Source organism: Strigops habroptila, chromosome 4 (assembly GCF_004027225.2).
Source record: "Strigops habroptila isolate Jane chromosome 4, bStrHab1.2.pri, whole genome shotgun sequence".
Classification (NCBI taxonomy): Eukaryota; Metazoa; Chordata; class Aves; order Psittaciformes; family Psittacidae; genus Strigops; species Strigops habroptila.
This window is the reverse complement of record NC_046358.1, coordinates 55,934,653-55,950,912: the sequence shown is the minus strand read 5'-3', so window position 1 is coordinate 55,950,912 and position 16,260 is coordinate 55,934,653. Positions and strand designations below refer to the sequence as shown.

At 39.9% G+C, this 16,260-nt stretch overlaps 1 protein-coding gene across 1 annotated transcript; it reads left to right on the top strand.

Moving 5' to 3' along the window:
* Positions 1 to 1,746: 1,746 nt before the first annotated feature.
* On the top strand, positions 1,747 to 12,955 carry TMEM9B (TMEM9 domain family member B). Its single transcript, XM_030483461.1, has 5 exons — positions 1,747 to 1,951; positions 3,734 to 3,825; positions 7,444 to 7,552; positions 8,558 to 8,692; positions 11,791 to 12,955. Exons 1-5 carry the CDS (start codon positions 1,868 to 1,870, stop codon positions 11,944 to 11,946), a joined length of 576 nt encoding a protein of 191 aa, XP_030339321.1. The 5' UTR covers positions 1,747 to 1,867; the 3' UTR covers positions 11,947 to 12,955.
* The last annotated feature ends 3,305 nt before the right edge of the window (positions 12,956 to 16,260 follow it).

Genomic DNA, 16,260 nt, shown 5'->3' with positions numbered 1-16,260 from the left:
AAGAGCTTGTGGCTCACAAGCTCCCATTGCTTTTTTTTGGTGTCCTTGGATTTGAGGAAGTTCCAAGACTGGGCATGAAGGTCCCAAAGGCCATTCCAATCATCTGAAAAACGTGCATTTGTTACCTGTGGATTAGAACTGTTTGAGAGTGTTAGAAAGTTAGTTTATCATCAGACTAATAGAAACCTTTTCCTACCCTGAGCTCTTCCAGATGCAGCGGTGCCTCTGAAACCGCACATTATTTACTTCAGCTCAAAACTTGATCCATGTTTTTCTAAGGATGCAGCATGTTTTTCAACTCGGCAGTCACTTTGCCCATCGCAGACTACGAGCGTGGATGGTGAGGGAGATACAGAGCCACCTTCACTCTTCAGAACACTTTCATTGCAGATACAGTCATTAAACAGACAAATTGTTTGGCTAAGGCCGAAACCTGATGTATGCTCATTATACTCTGCTGGCAATTTTCCCTGAATTTTAAATAAAGGTGTTTTGTGTTTCCATAGTAACTCAGGCTGCTTTACTGAGACGCCTGGTGCAGTGATAGTATTACATAACTATTAAAACAAAGTATAATAGCACAATTGAAAAGTATACTATAGCTAAAGGATTAATTTTGTTCCTGTGAAATTACAGGCACTAACTAGGGGCTGGGGAAGCAGAGAGGGAATAGAGCAGTTTTTGATGATGTACAGTGTTGTTATATAGCAGTTTAGGACTGAAAATGGATATAAGGAAGACACAAAGTATAAAAGAGAGGAGAGGAAATAAATGGGCTGAGTCACGCAACCTGCAATTCCTCTATAAAGTGTGTCGGAGAAGCTGAAATAAGCCTGAGCAGTTTCCCTGGTTGGGCTCAAGCAGTTGCTCAGCCACGGCTGCATGCCAGGGTCATACTGGATCCAGCCCCAGCACCAACAGGTGGGTTTGGGGCTCATAGAATCATATAGTGTTTAGAGTTGGAAAGGTCCTTAAAGCTCATCCAGTTCCAACCCTCCTGCCACGGGCAGGGACACCTTCCACTAGACCAGGTTGCTCCAAGCCCCATCCAACCTGGCCTTGAACACTGCCAGGGATGGGGCAGCCACAGCTTCTCTGGGCAACCTGTGCCAGCGCCTCACCACCCTCACAGGGAAGAACTTATTTCTAAGAAAAATAGGAATAAATTTCTTTGGGTTCCTTCCCATGTTGGGAAGGTTTGCAAACTGCTTGATCCGCCAGGCCTCAGGGGACTACAGCTGGAAATGCTGCTCCTCATCATTGCTGGTTGCCCTCTGAAAGAAGGTGAATACTGCTCTTGGGTGGAAATAATAAACCACCACACTGGAAATAGGGAACATTGATGGATTTTAGTGATGTCTTCTCAAACAGCTGTCTATAAAATACATTAAGATTTATATAAATTGCTCTTGCATGTTCAGTTATGGAAAAACTGGATCATCTCCACTTGAACGTCTCATTTAGACTGCTACTTATTGCCACTTTTAACCCATTTCAATGCTTTTCTGTTTTTCCTCTGGAAAACCACCCCACAGCGACCGAGCAAGCACCATGGAACAGGCTCCTCTGCTTACTCTTGCAAGCAACCCGTTGTGCCGCTTGGCGGGGATCGCCCGGCTCGGGCCCGCGGGCGCAGCGGTCACTGCGGTGGCGACAAGCCCCTCACGGCCCCGTCCGCAAGCCGAGACCGGCGGGGGAGCGCCTCCCGGGCTCTCACCCCGGAACCATCCTGCGGCTCGCGCCGTTCCCGCGGGGGCCGGCAGCGAGGGTTGACACCGCCTCACGTGAGGCGGGCGGAAGGCGGAAGTGATGGCGGCGGGCGCTGCGGGGCCGGCAGCGCGGCGGCGATAAGCGCTCGGGGCCCGACATGGCGGCCCGCGGCGGGGCCTGGGCCGGCCTCTGCTCGCTGCTGGCGCTGGCTGCGCTGGCGGGGCTGGGCGCTGAGGCCAAGGTGAGCGGCGCGGGCGGGAACGGGTCACGGTGGTATTCCCCGCTCCCCTTCCCAGTAGCGGGCCCTTCCCTCCTCCGCCCCGCCGGTCTCTCGGTGCTCCCCGGTCGTTCCATCCCCCCGTCCCTGCCGCCGCCGCCGCCTCGGCCTGCTTTAGGTGGAGGCTGGGCCGGTGGTTTCGGCCGGGCAGCCGGAGGAGCGAGGCCGGGCTGCCCGGCGTCGCCGGCGTCTGCGCCAGCCGTGTAAGTTTGTAGCAATCTGTGTAGCTTTGACGTGGTCCCCGGTGCAGCCGCCACCTAAACGACAACCGACGGCCGCGTATTCGCTGGAAAGGCCTCGCTGGAGGTGAAGCTGCTGCACTTGCGGCTGCCCGGGCTGCGGTCGGGGTCAGCCCCTTGTCTCACCTCTTCAGCGCAGAGCTCCGCGGTCTGAGCGAGCTCTTCTCACCGGGCCTGCGGCGGCTCTGCCCGCTCTTGCTGCCCTGCCCGGGTTGAGAGCCCGCAGACGCTCTGCTGTTGGTCCTTCTCGGTTAATATTTGGGACTATAATCTTAGTTTCTCTGTGACTGACTGAGGACTTCATGTCTCCTAAATAGTACAAGTCTTTCCTGTTGTTGAAGTACCCGCATGTCTGAACTTTCTCCTATTCAGTGATAATCAGCTGTTGGGGTTTTCTGTGGCAAGACCAGAAGTGACTTACTATACAGTGCAGTCAGGGTTTTCCAACTGCCCTGTGCCCACTTAGTGTTAAACTGACTTGATTATTCGGTGTGGAGGAAGGTTTTCCAACTGACCTATACTTCTTGAGACGTTATCTTGTAATGCTGTTAGAAATTGCCTTGTACTTTAGATAAGCCACGTTTATCATGTGTTATTATTTACTCAAATATGTTACTCTGATTTGGTATGCATTTGAGGATGCTTTCATTCATAGCCCGTTGCTGGACACCTCTGTTCTTTCCATTGGTTTTTCTGTTCCTGTGCAATTTGGGAAAGAAAATAATTCTTTTAATATACTACACAAAGTGGTCTTTGCCTGAAGTTCCATTGTTCCCAGTACTGATCTAAATGTTAATTTTGGGTGCTACTTCTTTCTCACTGTCCATAGCAGTTATTTCTTCTCACTTCTTTCTGCAGTGCCCATTGTTGCTTCTGCAAATGTTAATTTGTTTCTCTAGAAGTTGCTTATACAAGTTTCTGTAACTTTGCACTTACTATGCCCTTGTTTGGAATTCCAGTTTTGTACTTTCTTTCTCTACCATATAATAGCCTGCTGCTGTTTAAGACAAGGACTGTAGGTTGTACTAGTCTCTCTAGTAGTTTTCCTTACAGGGTTGTTTCTCTTATGGCCAGGCAGGACAAAGTTATCCACAGAGGTTTCTTTGCCAACCTCCATTAAGGGTGAATATTCTTTCATTACTTTTATAAATTAATTAATAAGCTCATCACTGTCTGTTATACAGCTGTCCTCATAAGTTGAATAGTTAAGTATACCAACATCAGTAACTTCTGATCATGTTTTTTCTTAAAAAGAAGAGTGAGCTTAAACTCCAGGGTTTTTTTTTTTTTTTGTAAAGAATACGTTTGCTATCTAAAACAATAGTGTTACTTGACAAATTGCTCTGCATGCTTAGTAATTTTGAAGGTTTGTTCCTGGGTAAGACTGTTCAAAGGTACTTGCAAGTAGATTGTGTTAAATATTTCAGCTACTATGTGAGGAGTGCTTTCTGTATCCTGTTACAGTTACTGATGGTAATTTGTCTTAAGCATGTTGTTTACTTTACAGAATTCAGAGGATGTCCGGTGTAAATGCATCTGCCCTCCTTACAAAGACCATTCGGGCCATATTTACAACAAAAATGTTTCACAGAAAGACTGGTGAGTGTGTGTGGCATAAAAAATTATGAGTCTTATTGTTAAAAGGCTGGTACCATAGTGATTATATGTGAGACTCCCCTGGTGGTACCAGGAGAAATTATATTTCTTTCATAACTTACTGGAACTTTTAAGTACTTCAGAATCCAGCTCTAGGAAGGGACCAGGCTTGAAATAGTTTTTGCCCTGTCTTCTGGTTTTGTTTGCTTGTTTCCATGTTTAGTTATTTATTTAAACTTGGAATTAGAAAAAGGGAAGTGGGCGCTATAATTTGAATTCAGTGATTTGAAATGGCACAAAGGCAAGGGAGCACAGCCATGGAACTAGGACTCTGGAGTACTGTCTCCTTTCTCCACCTGTAATTTAGAGACTTGTTTCTGGAGGTTTCTGTTCCTCAGAGTTGCAGCCACAGAGTGCAGTTATATGACATGGCCTGAGCTGTCTAACAACACATTTTTTTTAGAGGGAGGTCTTATGTCTCTGTGCCCCAGCAGCGTGCTCTATTATATTGTTTAGGCCAGCTATAGCATTTATTGGACTCCAAGCTGGGGACTGATGTGCATGGCCAGGGATGAGGGGTTGGAGAAGAAAAGGCAATGACAGTGATTTGTTACATTGGCATAGCTCCCTTGTGTAATTTCACCTTGAGTGTCATTGTCTGTGTGAATCTTACAAATATAACATGTTGTAGACTTGCATTGGTGTTGGAAGTGCCCAGAGATTCTTGGGTCAGCCTATAAAAACGCGACATACTTCTTGATGTATTGACTCTTCTCCAGTTACATTCAGAATTTATAAAAGACTTTTCAATCTGATGAGTAGCAACAGATTGGTATCTTGATTGTGAAAATTTCATGCCCCTGAGGAGGCCCACCAAAATAATTATAGGAATAAAATTAGTAATACAGATATGTGTAGTGCTGTGCCTTGATTTATTAAATTACTTACAGGAGAACTGTGAGGAATAACACTGTAGATTTCAATCTAAACTAATAAACATAAAATGTACTGTCCAATCAAAATTACTATTTTTGTTCCACATGATTAACCACATTAGTTCTACTGTGACAAATTAAGTTGCAGCAATGAAACGTACTGGGAGAATTCCAGCTGCAGCAGACATTTCTGAGTAGCAGTATCACTGGTTTTATTGTTCATTACCACTCTGCAAATGAAAATGGATTTATTTTTTTTTTTTTTTCCCCAGTGAGTACTGCATAGTATGAGCCTTGCTAGCAGAAAAGACCCTCTGTTCCTTTGAATCAATATTGGTATGGATTGAAGGGGAAGTTGTCTTTCAAGGCTTGACTAATTTTATGGTGAGAGATACTGATGGATATAGTATCTCAAAAACCTATTTTCCAATCTTAAATCTTGTTTTGTTGAGATAATTTCTTATGTGACCATCTGGGAACATTTTATGGCTTTGGTCTTCTGTTTGAGAGATGTCTTCTTGCCACTTCTAAAAGGCTTGATTGCTACTTTATGTGCCATAAAATTGACAAATTTAGTGCTATATTTTGGCTTCTGCATCACTGCAAGTAACTTATTGAATAGAACTGGCTGATGTGCACCATCCTTTAGGTATTTAGATCAGTTATAGACCAGTTACCTGTGAGACGAGCCAGATCAATGTTTAGTGTCTTTATGAATTATGTACAGTATAGTGACCACTTACTGCTGGCTTGTCCAGACATAAAATGAAAATTTAATTTTTAATGTTGAACCTATAACATATAATCAAGATACTCTTATTTAGATGCTCACTTGGAGTGGTTAGTTCTTTGTCTTCAGACTGACAAACAGTGCCTTATGCTAACAGCAATATGGGCTGGGGTGCTTCGATACCAATAAAAGCTGTTCATCCTTCTGGAGTTTGGAACTATTTCAGGCAATCCCATCCTGATGGACAGGGCGCTAGGCAAGCATAGTGATGCATAAGCTCCTACAGGGTAAAGAACCTACTTCAAAAGTGCTGGTGTTTGTTGTACTTTGAACATACTGGTGTATAGAGGGCAACTTCAGTAGTAGTCATAGACATGCAGGGAGGGAGGACACCCTGTCTACAAGCTGAATGAACTGGAAGTCTGTCTGTGCAGAAGCTGCCCTTCTGACTAGCCTAGCTTGCCTTGGAAGAACTGCTTCCTCGGTGCTGTTACTGTGGGTGCAAAGGAGAAGGTGGTAATGTGGAGACAGTTAAGTGGGAAAATCCATTAGAAAAGGATCAGCTTTTTCTACATTTTCCATTAAAATTGCCATGGAATTGCAGTCCAAGGAAACACATCATCAAAATTCTAAGGTTCTGATAGATCCTATGCTTCCTAGCAACTTGAAACACTGAACTGGAGGAAAAAAAAAAATGCTGGTATTAATATTTGATCTATTTAAGTAATAGACGTACTGCTGTAGTTAAGCTGCATACAAGCTTTCTACCATACTTGTGCAGCATATCGATGCAAACTTTCAATCATATGAACAGAAACTGCATAGATTATAATTTGATTTCGAAGTTTGAATGCTGCACTCCTCCACAAAGAGTGTAATTCTAATTTCAAATAAATGGGGAAAACAAGCCTTCCACTCTCCTCCAGCGACTGTGACTTTACACTCAATAGTTGTAGTTGTGAAAAACAAATATAAAGAAAATAGAAGAGGTGAGTTGGTGGCTCGCCATGTATTGTAATCTAGCCTGGAAGAGTGTTGAATCCTAAACTGCTGCTGCCACTTCGGGCTTCTGTTTCATTATCTGCTTCTGACTGTGCTAATGTTGAATTAACGAGGATAAAGGTGAAACATGATTTTGGTTCTCTTGGTGCTCTGCAGGAGCTCTGGGGTGTGAACTCTGAACAACCAACCTGAGTCAGCAAAAAGACCAAAATGGCATAAGTTATTGATGGGAGCAATTGTCTTATGGCAGCTGGACTTTAGTGCTGTGGTATGGAGTGCCCATATGATTGTCAACCATGTTTTTTGGCATGGGACTGACTTACATTTTATAATCTTTTAAGTCACGTTATGCCTTCGCGTCTGGGTCCATTGCTGAAAACTGAATGGTATTTATTCACTATGTTGTTGCTTAGAGAAACAGCCCATCTGACTGCCTTTTTTTTTTTTTCTTTTTCTCCAATGCCTGTAACTTGTAATGGCAAGAAAAAAGAACTTCTGTTCGTGAACACCAAAGAGAGGTTAATCTCTCGTTGTATAATGGAAGGATGGAATAAGGCTCTTTTGAATATGATGAATAAAGAAGTGTACAGCTGGAATTTACTTTCATCCATGATGGCAGTGTCAAATGATGCATTCAGGCTGGGATTCAGATCCTTGGACTTCTTATGCCAGCAGCTTTAATGCTTTCACTGAAAAATGAAAACATTGTACTTAGTTAGAAAGGTCTTGAAACTTGTTTAGCAGATTGTCAATAGCTGAATTTTTTGTTTAAGTAAAATAATTGTGGAGTAGTGATTTATTTGTTTATTTTAAACTTGGGTACCTATAATTTAGAACAGCTGACCTTAAGCAGAGGTGGCTTCTCTGCTCATGCAGCTGGGGTCTGCATGCATAGTAGAACAGGTTAGCTAAAACCAGCTCAAAACTGACCTGGTGCTTTCTGTCTGTCTTCAGTGATTGTCTTCATGTGGTTGAGCCTATGCCTGTCCCTGGACCTGATGTAGAAGCATACTGTTTACGTTGTGAATGCAAATACGAAGAGAGAAGCTCTGTCACAATTAAGGTAAATAATGTGATTTTGTTGGCATAAATTAAATGTTTCAACCAATTAGTAAATATGTCTGTCTTTTAGATAAATACTCCTCTTAAAGGGAAAACTTTTCTAAAGCAGCCTAAGGTTTAACTTTTTTTCATGATGGTTGCTCACAATTTATCTTGAGTAGTAACAACAGCATCAAGCTATGGCTGAAAGAGTGGGCATGAGATCCTTTACTGAAGATCCCCACTTTTGAGATTCAGCTTTATACCTTGCTGAAATTCAAAGCGTTCTAGGCCATTTTTTTTCAAGCTTTGGACTTCGTTTTTGTTATCATTTTTAGATGACCTCTCATTATTCAGCTATCTCACTTGCTTACTATAAATTTTCTTTGTACATTGGCGAACTAAAAAGAGCAAAATTGTCGGTGTTTGCTCTAACAACTGGTTTCTGTATTCTTCACATTTTTATCCTATTGGAGCCATTGAGCCCTAGGCTCGTGTGAGTAGATTGTGTGATCCATCTTTTCTTTTGTAACACAGGCTCCTATTTTTGGTCTTGTAGAAATTTGTTATTTCTTTTTGCCTTCCCATTTTTCTTAGTGACTGTTTGGATGCAGATCTATGCTAGAGAATGGAGAACATGCAGGAACCCTCAAATTTGTCATCCCACTTTAATGGCCAAACTGAACAGTTGTGTTGATTGAGGTGAGATTTATAACACCAGGTTGTTTTAAGAGGGATGGCATAAGATCATAAGATTTTTAGCAAGGCCTCACCAAGAGAAATTGTTTCAAGCCATATTTTATCTGCCCCAAACTCTTTTAATGTTAGGTCATAGTTTGATGGTTTTTTCTCCATTCATGGTTTTTGAGTCCTCTGGTGACGCTACCAAAACCAACAGGCTTATCACAGACTTTGCACATACTTTTGTTTTGGTCCTTGCTTCCTGCTGAGAGATTGTGAGGGGAGATGTCTTTGTATTGATGTCCGTATTGACAGTTCTGACATAAACTGTGCTTGCATTGTGTAGGTTACAATCATCATATACCTGTCTATTTTGGGCCTACTTCTTCTGTACATGGTGTACCTTACACTGGTGGAACCTATACTGAAGAGACGTCTCTTTGGGCATTCACAGCTCATACAAAGTGATGAAGACATTGGGGTGAGTTCACCAAAGTGCTTATGTACTTAGGTTAACATAAAGATTGGGGTGGTTAGTCGTTAAGTAACTACTTGGGATGAGCAGCTTTTTTTGTGCAAGCAGTGTAAATGCTTTTCCTGAAGGGAGAGGAAAAGAAAGCTGTGTGATGACTTCTGTGAAGCCACTCTTTCATTTTTCACTGGGCTAGAAAGTGGTAAGATTAGGACTCTCAGTTATCCCAACTCTAGACACAGATTATTTTCTCAGAGAAGAAGCGGAGTAGGAATGGGAGGTAAGCTATGTAGGAAGTACAACTTCTTAAGTATTATTGATCCATGCAGTCGTGCTAGTGATCACATTTATGCAGATTGCTTACAGCTTAGATTTCTCTCTATAAAAGAAAGTAGAGGGATTGCATCTCCTATTGCTCCAGTTTGAATTTGTTAATGCTAAAATTCAAGAAGAAATTATTATAATGAAGTAAAATAGTGACTGATGCTGAAATAATGTCTTAGTGTTACAGCCAGAAACCAGAATGTGACAGTATATCCCAACAGATGAGAACAGCCTTTCTGGGGGAGGAAAAAGGGAGCAGTCCATTAATGACTCAGTTTCCTGTCATTACTGGCCTTTCCAATCTCCAACACAGTGTTTTTGACTTATAATAAAAGTGTAACAAAATTGTCTTCAATTATTACAAGAAAGGATTATAAGACCTTGTGAAACTATGTTGGAAAGAGTGAGACACTTCAGTAACTGATCAGTGTGGATAAGGAATACTGGTTTGTAGGAGCAGGTCATCTGTGTATTGAAGGGGGACTTGGAATAGTGTAAAAATATGAACTGTGGCTTTGCATCTGATGAATCTGTGTGCATCTGAACCTGATGAATCTGCACGCCTGGGAGAGCATTGCCATAAAGTACCATTAGGAACGTTTTCTACAACAGCATCTGGGTTGGTGGTGAAGTGTCAGTGCTGAACCACACAAACTAATAAAGCAATTCTGAAGTCTCAGCATCAAGGTACTTTCAGTATTGAGCCCTCAAGCAGCGCTGCTTTTACTGATAAAGTACACTTTGGGTGTGGTGTAACCTTAGAAGGAATTTTTGAAACCAAAACCAGCATATGGGACGGGAACATTGCTGTCTGCTTAACCAGCAGACATGAGCACTTTATTACTGTTGAAGTAAACGAGAGCTAGTCAAAAAGACTTAAAATTTTCATTAGTGTCTTACAATAAAATTGTTAAGAATATTTTCATGGCTCCTTCATATAACTAGGAAGTTAATAGGAGGAGATAAATACATTTGTTCTTGGTGAAACAAAGTTATGATGGCAACACTTTTTAAAATTTGTTTAAATGTCCTTTAGTTCTGATTGCCTGTTGTTTCAGTGGCTTCATAGATTTGAAGGTGTCAAAACTGGTAAATGCTATGGTCTGTTATGCTGTGTATCTGTGGATTTTAATGTGAGTTGGGCTCAGTTTCTCCAAGTTGTTTCTGGTTTTGGAGTGACAACTGTAATTGCTAAGTAAACTGAGGAAAAGCATATACTTTAGTTCTACCATTTTTCATCAACAGTAGCCACATCAGCCATTTTGACTTATAAAGGTGTTTCTGTTCTGTTGGGGGAGGATACTAAGTACTCAAAATCAAGCATAATAATAGCTTTTATCAGCCGTGCCTTCTTTATTTACCTTGATTTCACAACAGAAATGTAAGATCGTTAGCCAAGTTTGAGCTAACATTGTCTGAAGGTTCTTTGGACAGAGGTATGCTATTGCTATTATGTCCCATTGTTTCTGCACTTCCTTGTGTATTGTATTACATGGAGACATATTCCAGATGTCTTTGTATTGACATCTTAAGATATCCCAGTCACTTCTAGGAGGATATTGGGGTTTTGGTTTTGTTGGTGTATTGTTTTTGTTTGTTTGTTTGGGTTTTTTTTTTTAGGAAGGGATTTGAATGGCCCTTTTTCTGTCTGCATTCTTACAGCAGATTGAGCAGATTACTGCTTGAATAAAATGAACTTGTACTATATGCTGTACCTCAGACAAATTATTTTTGTTTTATACCTTAGGTGAATTACATTAATACCTCCAAATCTGGGTTAGAATCTTCTGATAGTAGGTAGAGAAGTGAAAGAAGTCCTGTGGCAGAACTCAGGTTAACTGCAGAATGAATTTAGCTTAAAATCTGGATCTATTTTAACCAATTTCATTTTTTACTGTAACTGTTACTGTGACCATTGTTACTGTGGCTAGTGGAGTCACTATTGATTATATCTACAGGAGTGCTCGGAACAAAAAGTTATTTAATATGGGACATAATTATGTTATTTTTCATTATGCGTTGAATGTATGATGCTTTCTGACATAGCAATGTGACTTTATCCAAAACAGTTTGATAGCCAAAAAAGTTCAGTTCTAACTCTTACTGTTTATAATCTGGTTATATTTACTATAAGAAAATAAAGCTTTGCAGGTACTGTTAGAAAACAGAGTAAATATTAAACAAGCACTCAGTTATTGTTGAGCTCTGTCACTTAAACAGCTGTATTGACACTGTGCTTTTAGACAGCTCAGTACAATAGGTTTAGTTTGGTAAACGTCAGAGTGTGTTGGTTTTATATAGAAGCTGTGTGTAAACATCTTGAACTACCTGACGGTAAATGGCCAAGAGCTGGCAGAGAACTGACTTTAATTCAGTTTTCAAGTGGAGTGCATTCAGGACAATAACAGGAGGCTCCTGGTGCCTGGGTCTGTTCTAGGCTTCTGTCCCACCAGCTGCTAATGGATGCAAGACTGTGGTTCCGATCTTGCAGCTCACTGTGAGGTCTGCGGGCAGCAGATAATTGTTTGACAGTACTATGAAGTTTGGCCTATTTGGGAAACCTGTGGAGGCTACTTTGGATGAGAAATTGAAGTACAGTTCTAACTATTCAAAAACTTGCTTGGTCATTATTACTGGCAGCTTGTTGAAACAGCTTGTTTACCTAAAAAACCAAACCAAAACCAAAATAACCCTCGCCTCCTTCGGAATGTAACAACAAAGACAACTAATGTTATTGCTCAGGGGAATTGTTGAGATCTAACTAATGATTTTTGCTATTCCAGGATCACCAGCCTTTTGCAAATGCACATGATGTGCTGGCTCGTTCTCGGAGCCGTGCTAATGTGTTGAACAAAGTGGAGTACGCTCAGCAGCGTTGGAAGCTACAAGTCCAAGAGCAACGCAAATCTGTCTTTGACCGTCATGTTGTGCTGAGTTAATTGTGTCTCAGTAAAATAACTCCAGGGAAGTAAAGTGGACTAATTGAAAGAGCTGACTTACGTCTTCCTGATCCTGCCAATTCAGAAGGGTTTTCTTGAATGGTTCATTATTGATTTAAAAAAAATAATAAAGTGTTTGAACTTTGAAGGAATGTTCTGGAGTGGAAGCAATTTTAAAAGATTAACCAAAAGCTAAAATCTTTAAATTTTCAAATGGCTTTTACTAACAAAACTGAAAAGAAAATAAACCTTAAGATATCTTGGGTTGCCACTGTGGTACCTTATTTACAGTTGTGATTTATGGTGTTTTTAACTGTATATTTCTCTCTACTATTTATGTGGTTAAAAAGTACCTGGGAACACAGTAATTATTTGCAACTCACTAATCACTTTATGTAAAGACCTTTTGTAAATATACTTGGATTTTCTGCTGACTAATGCTAGGTATGGGAAATCTGAATCTTGTATCAGTGTAGTTTTCATATCAGAGAATGAAATCCTAATTGCCTGTATTCATCATTTGGTTCCTTGCACTCGTACTTTCAAGATGCTTGTATGTCAAGTGATGTTTGCAGGTTTAAGACGAAACTTAAATGGACACTGAGTCTTCGAGCTGCATACTTAAAGTACTGTGATGTAGATAAACTCAAATGCAGTGCATATAAAGACAGCGTTGGCATTTTGTTCTATTTTGCTTTAATAGCTTAATATATTGTATGTGTATGATATCTCTTTAAAAAAAAAAAGATCTTTTCCCTTTCTTTTAATGGGTAAAGTCTCAGGAGTTAGTATATGATGAAATATTTATTATAAAAATCTTCCTGCATTTGTCTGGATTGATAGTGTAAGGCACATGCTTTCCCTAGCACCTGTCATCTTGGGAGTTAGGTGTATTTTTTATCTGTGATTCTGTACTTATCTCTCAAGAGGTATACGATTGCTAGATGACTTTCATATATCCCCTTTGGAATGTAACAATTAAAGATAAAACTGATTTTTGAAAACTGGATGTATGCTATCTGTATGTCATCTTTTTTTCTCCCTCATTAACCCACATGTAAATTCCATCTATAAAAGCACTTCTCTGAAAATGCATCAGAGTAGAAATACTACTTGGTCAGTGCTTAGACAAAGGAAGGACGAGCTCACCAAATTGCTAATTGAAAAAAGTTTTTAATCCCTGACTCAAATTTAGCTATGCATATGTAGTTACATTATTATCTTGCTCAGTTCTCAGCTCTGATGTGGGAGGAAAAGTACTGTATGTTGCCAGGCGCAGTTTTGGCTTGCTTCGTCCACAGCCTGTGGGACAGAGTAGCATGGGAAATAAACTGCACCAGCTATACCTGTACACATGGTCTGCCACATCTGGAGTGGAAACATAGTTGCCCCGTAGCAACATTTGCATTGACTGCAGCTGTTTTGCAGATACAGAGCTTCATTCTCTTGTCAGTCCTGTAGTCTTCCAAAAACTGAGTTAATCTGTGGGATTAAATCCAGATTTGGGTTCAATTACTGTGTTCAACATCCCACCCTGGTAAATCAATAATCTGTTATGACAGTGATGTACCTAGGGTCCCCTAAAGAAAAATAATGTAACTTGTGTATTGAATACGTGCCTCTACCAGTTCTAGTAAATGTTCTACCTCTTGGCTGCCTTTCTGATGAGGTCTGAAGCTGACATGGAAAGGAGAGTGCAAAATGCAGCATTGCTGTGGGCCCACACAAGGGCAGCTGAAGCAGAATGCTTTCTTTGATGACTGACAGTCCCAGGAAGACAAGACTGGGTATACGTAGCTCTGTTGGTAGTAGATCAAGTGTTTAAGCTAAACTGGTTTGGTTTGGGGTTTTTTTGTGTGGTTTTAATTTGATTGATAGAAGGGTCAAATAGTGAAATAGTCTAAAGTGTCAGGTAATACTGTAAAATAGGAAAAAACCTTGATGGTAAATACTTAAATTCCAGCCGATTGTTTATATTTAAAGTATGAAATGCCAATAAATTAAAACACTGCTTTAGTAAACTGTAACAGAATACATTCAGAAAGTAAACAAAGTACATTCCTGTAATCTGGTTGTGTTCAATACAGTTTTAAAATTTATAGCCCTTGGTGCCAAGTTTTGTTGCCATCATAACTGTGGTGTGGTTGGAAAAGCCAAACCAGAAATGAGCAGATCTAACTGTAAGCTACTTTGCATGTGGTCAATTGACTATAAATTGCAGCAGTTATTGGCTCAAGCTACATAATTCAGGTAAGAGACTTACGTATTGCTGTATTTAGCAACAGATCTTCATTGAATATCAATGTTTTTGTAAATCACTTCTACTAGCTATTCAGTAACAGTGCTGCTTTAGCTTTTCAATGTGTCATGTTTAATGTGATCTTTTATTAAATAAGGTATGAGAAAATGGAACATTAACTTCTCTTTTGAATGTCATTCAGATATTTTCAGGTATTATACATCAGTCTTAAAATAGCCCGTCTTGTTTCCTTGGATTTTACTTTCATCTGAAGATTGGTGAGTCTCTAGTCTAAAAGGTAAATGATCTTAAGACTTCATGCAGGTAGTAAGGCAGCAGATAACTCTTTTATGCAATGTTGTTATGCAGAAGTGCCAGTACTAAGCAACAAATACTGCAAGTGTCTCTTTTTGAGGGGTTGTGTTGGTTTTGGTTTCTTGCTCTATATGATGTTTTGCTAAAAAGTTGGGAGTTTTGTTGCTACGTAACAGGCATTTTTCCTCAGACAGTGTTTTAAGTTGTTAGCAGTAGAAAGTTTTTAGACAATAACCTGACTTGTGTAATTAGTAAATGGAAAGATGACTGTCTCATATTTTCATTTTATAACGAGTATATATTCACCTCTGATTTTCTGCATGTGTATTAATGTAAAATGTGTGTTTGTTTGTGCCTACCTACAGAAGTATGTGTTTAAGATGCATGTGACTTTCTCTCTTGCCTAATTGCATGCTGGAAATGAATTCTTAATTCGTAGAATGTCTGTTGTGAGATCTATGCATATTAGAAAAAGAGACAAAGCTGAATGCAGAGGCATTTTGATGTAATATGTTGTGAGGGTAGGTCCATACTGAGTAAAAATTCTCTTTGTATTAAACATGGCAGCTATGAAGTCATTAGAAAATGTTAAAATATCCCCATATCCTGTGAAGGATTAAGGGGATCCCATTTATCTTGTGGAACTATGCTTGGAACATTTGAAGCTTTGCAAGGTTTTTGTGAGAATGGAATGTAGTTTCTAGTAACCTAGTTAAATGTTCATGTGTGTTTCCATTTTAGAGGGTGTAACATAACCTAAGTGTTTTAGACAGCAATGTGTAGATGTGGAAGTGAGCGGTGAGTAAGAGCATTTTTTGATAGATGCTGTGTAGGCAAGTATTGCTTGCAGTACGTGAGGATGGATCACAGAAATTCTTTAAAAATCAGCTAGTTATTAAAAATTTATTTTTAGGTAGCTATTAAGTAACAAGCATTAGTTATGCTGATAGTTAGCTGTTGGAATAATGATATTGGGAAGGCACTATAATGTAGCTTCCTGTAAGACAGTGAAAGTTTATATTTCTAATAAATATATAAGGGTGATTTGAGTAGTTGTGCTTGCTGTAATGCTGCTCTAAAGAGAGGGTACATGGTTTTAGTAGGCTGGTCTGAGTTACAGATTTCTAGCAGTGCCCCAATGACACTATAATTGGAAATATTATTAGGACATGCATTTTTTTATTTTAATAAATTACTTCATAATCCTTTATCAGTTGGATTGTATTTGGTATTTCCTATCTGTTTAATCTGCAGGTGAGTGCAGAAGGAGCATGAGGACCTAATGCGATGTTAGGTTTAGCAGAATTTCATCCTCTAAACTTCCTGTAAACTTTTTTGTGGAATGGATATAATACCTGACAAACATAGAATTAAGGTTGAGATCCGTTCCCTGCACAGGTATTCCATCTACCAAGATAATACAGTGAATGAGACATGAATAGAGAGAAAAAATAATTTTCTTTGAAGGCTTTTTGGTATGGATAGGGAGTCTGTTACTGGAATTGTAGATGTAATTTTCTTCAAGGAAGAGAAGGGGTTTCAGAGAATGCCTCAGATATTGGTCTGCTTTGTTTATTGTCTGTAGAGATGAAAGTTTTGGTGGATTTTGAGATCCTAGACCCATGTGGAGTTCATAAAAGTAGATTCTCTTCATTTCTAGAGCTGAGGTGAGAGTGTTTGCTGTTTCCTTTAGGAAGCGTTAGTGGCTTTATTTTCTTAAAATCTATTGTGAATTATTTTAATCAGTGTTGCTGACTTGC

What these genes read in the sequence shown, in the direction of transcription:
- TMEM9B (XM_030483461.1), top strand. Translation starts at nt 1,868, where the DNA reads ATGGCGGCCCGCGGCGGGGCCTGGGCCGGCCTCTGCTCGCTGCTGGCG. An exon ending in GGCTGGGCGCTGAGGCCAAG is followed by an intron (nt 1,952 to 3,733) that starts GTGAGCGGCGCG and finishes TTTACTTTACAG; the next exon opens with AATTCAGAGGATGTCCGGTG. An exon ending in GAAGCTCTGTCACAATTAAG is followed by an intron (nt 7,553 to 8,557) that starts GTAAATAATGTG and finishes TGCATTGTGTAG; the next exon opens with GTTACAATCATCATATACCT.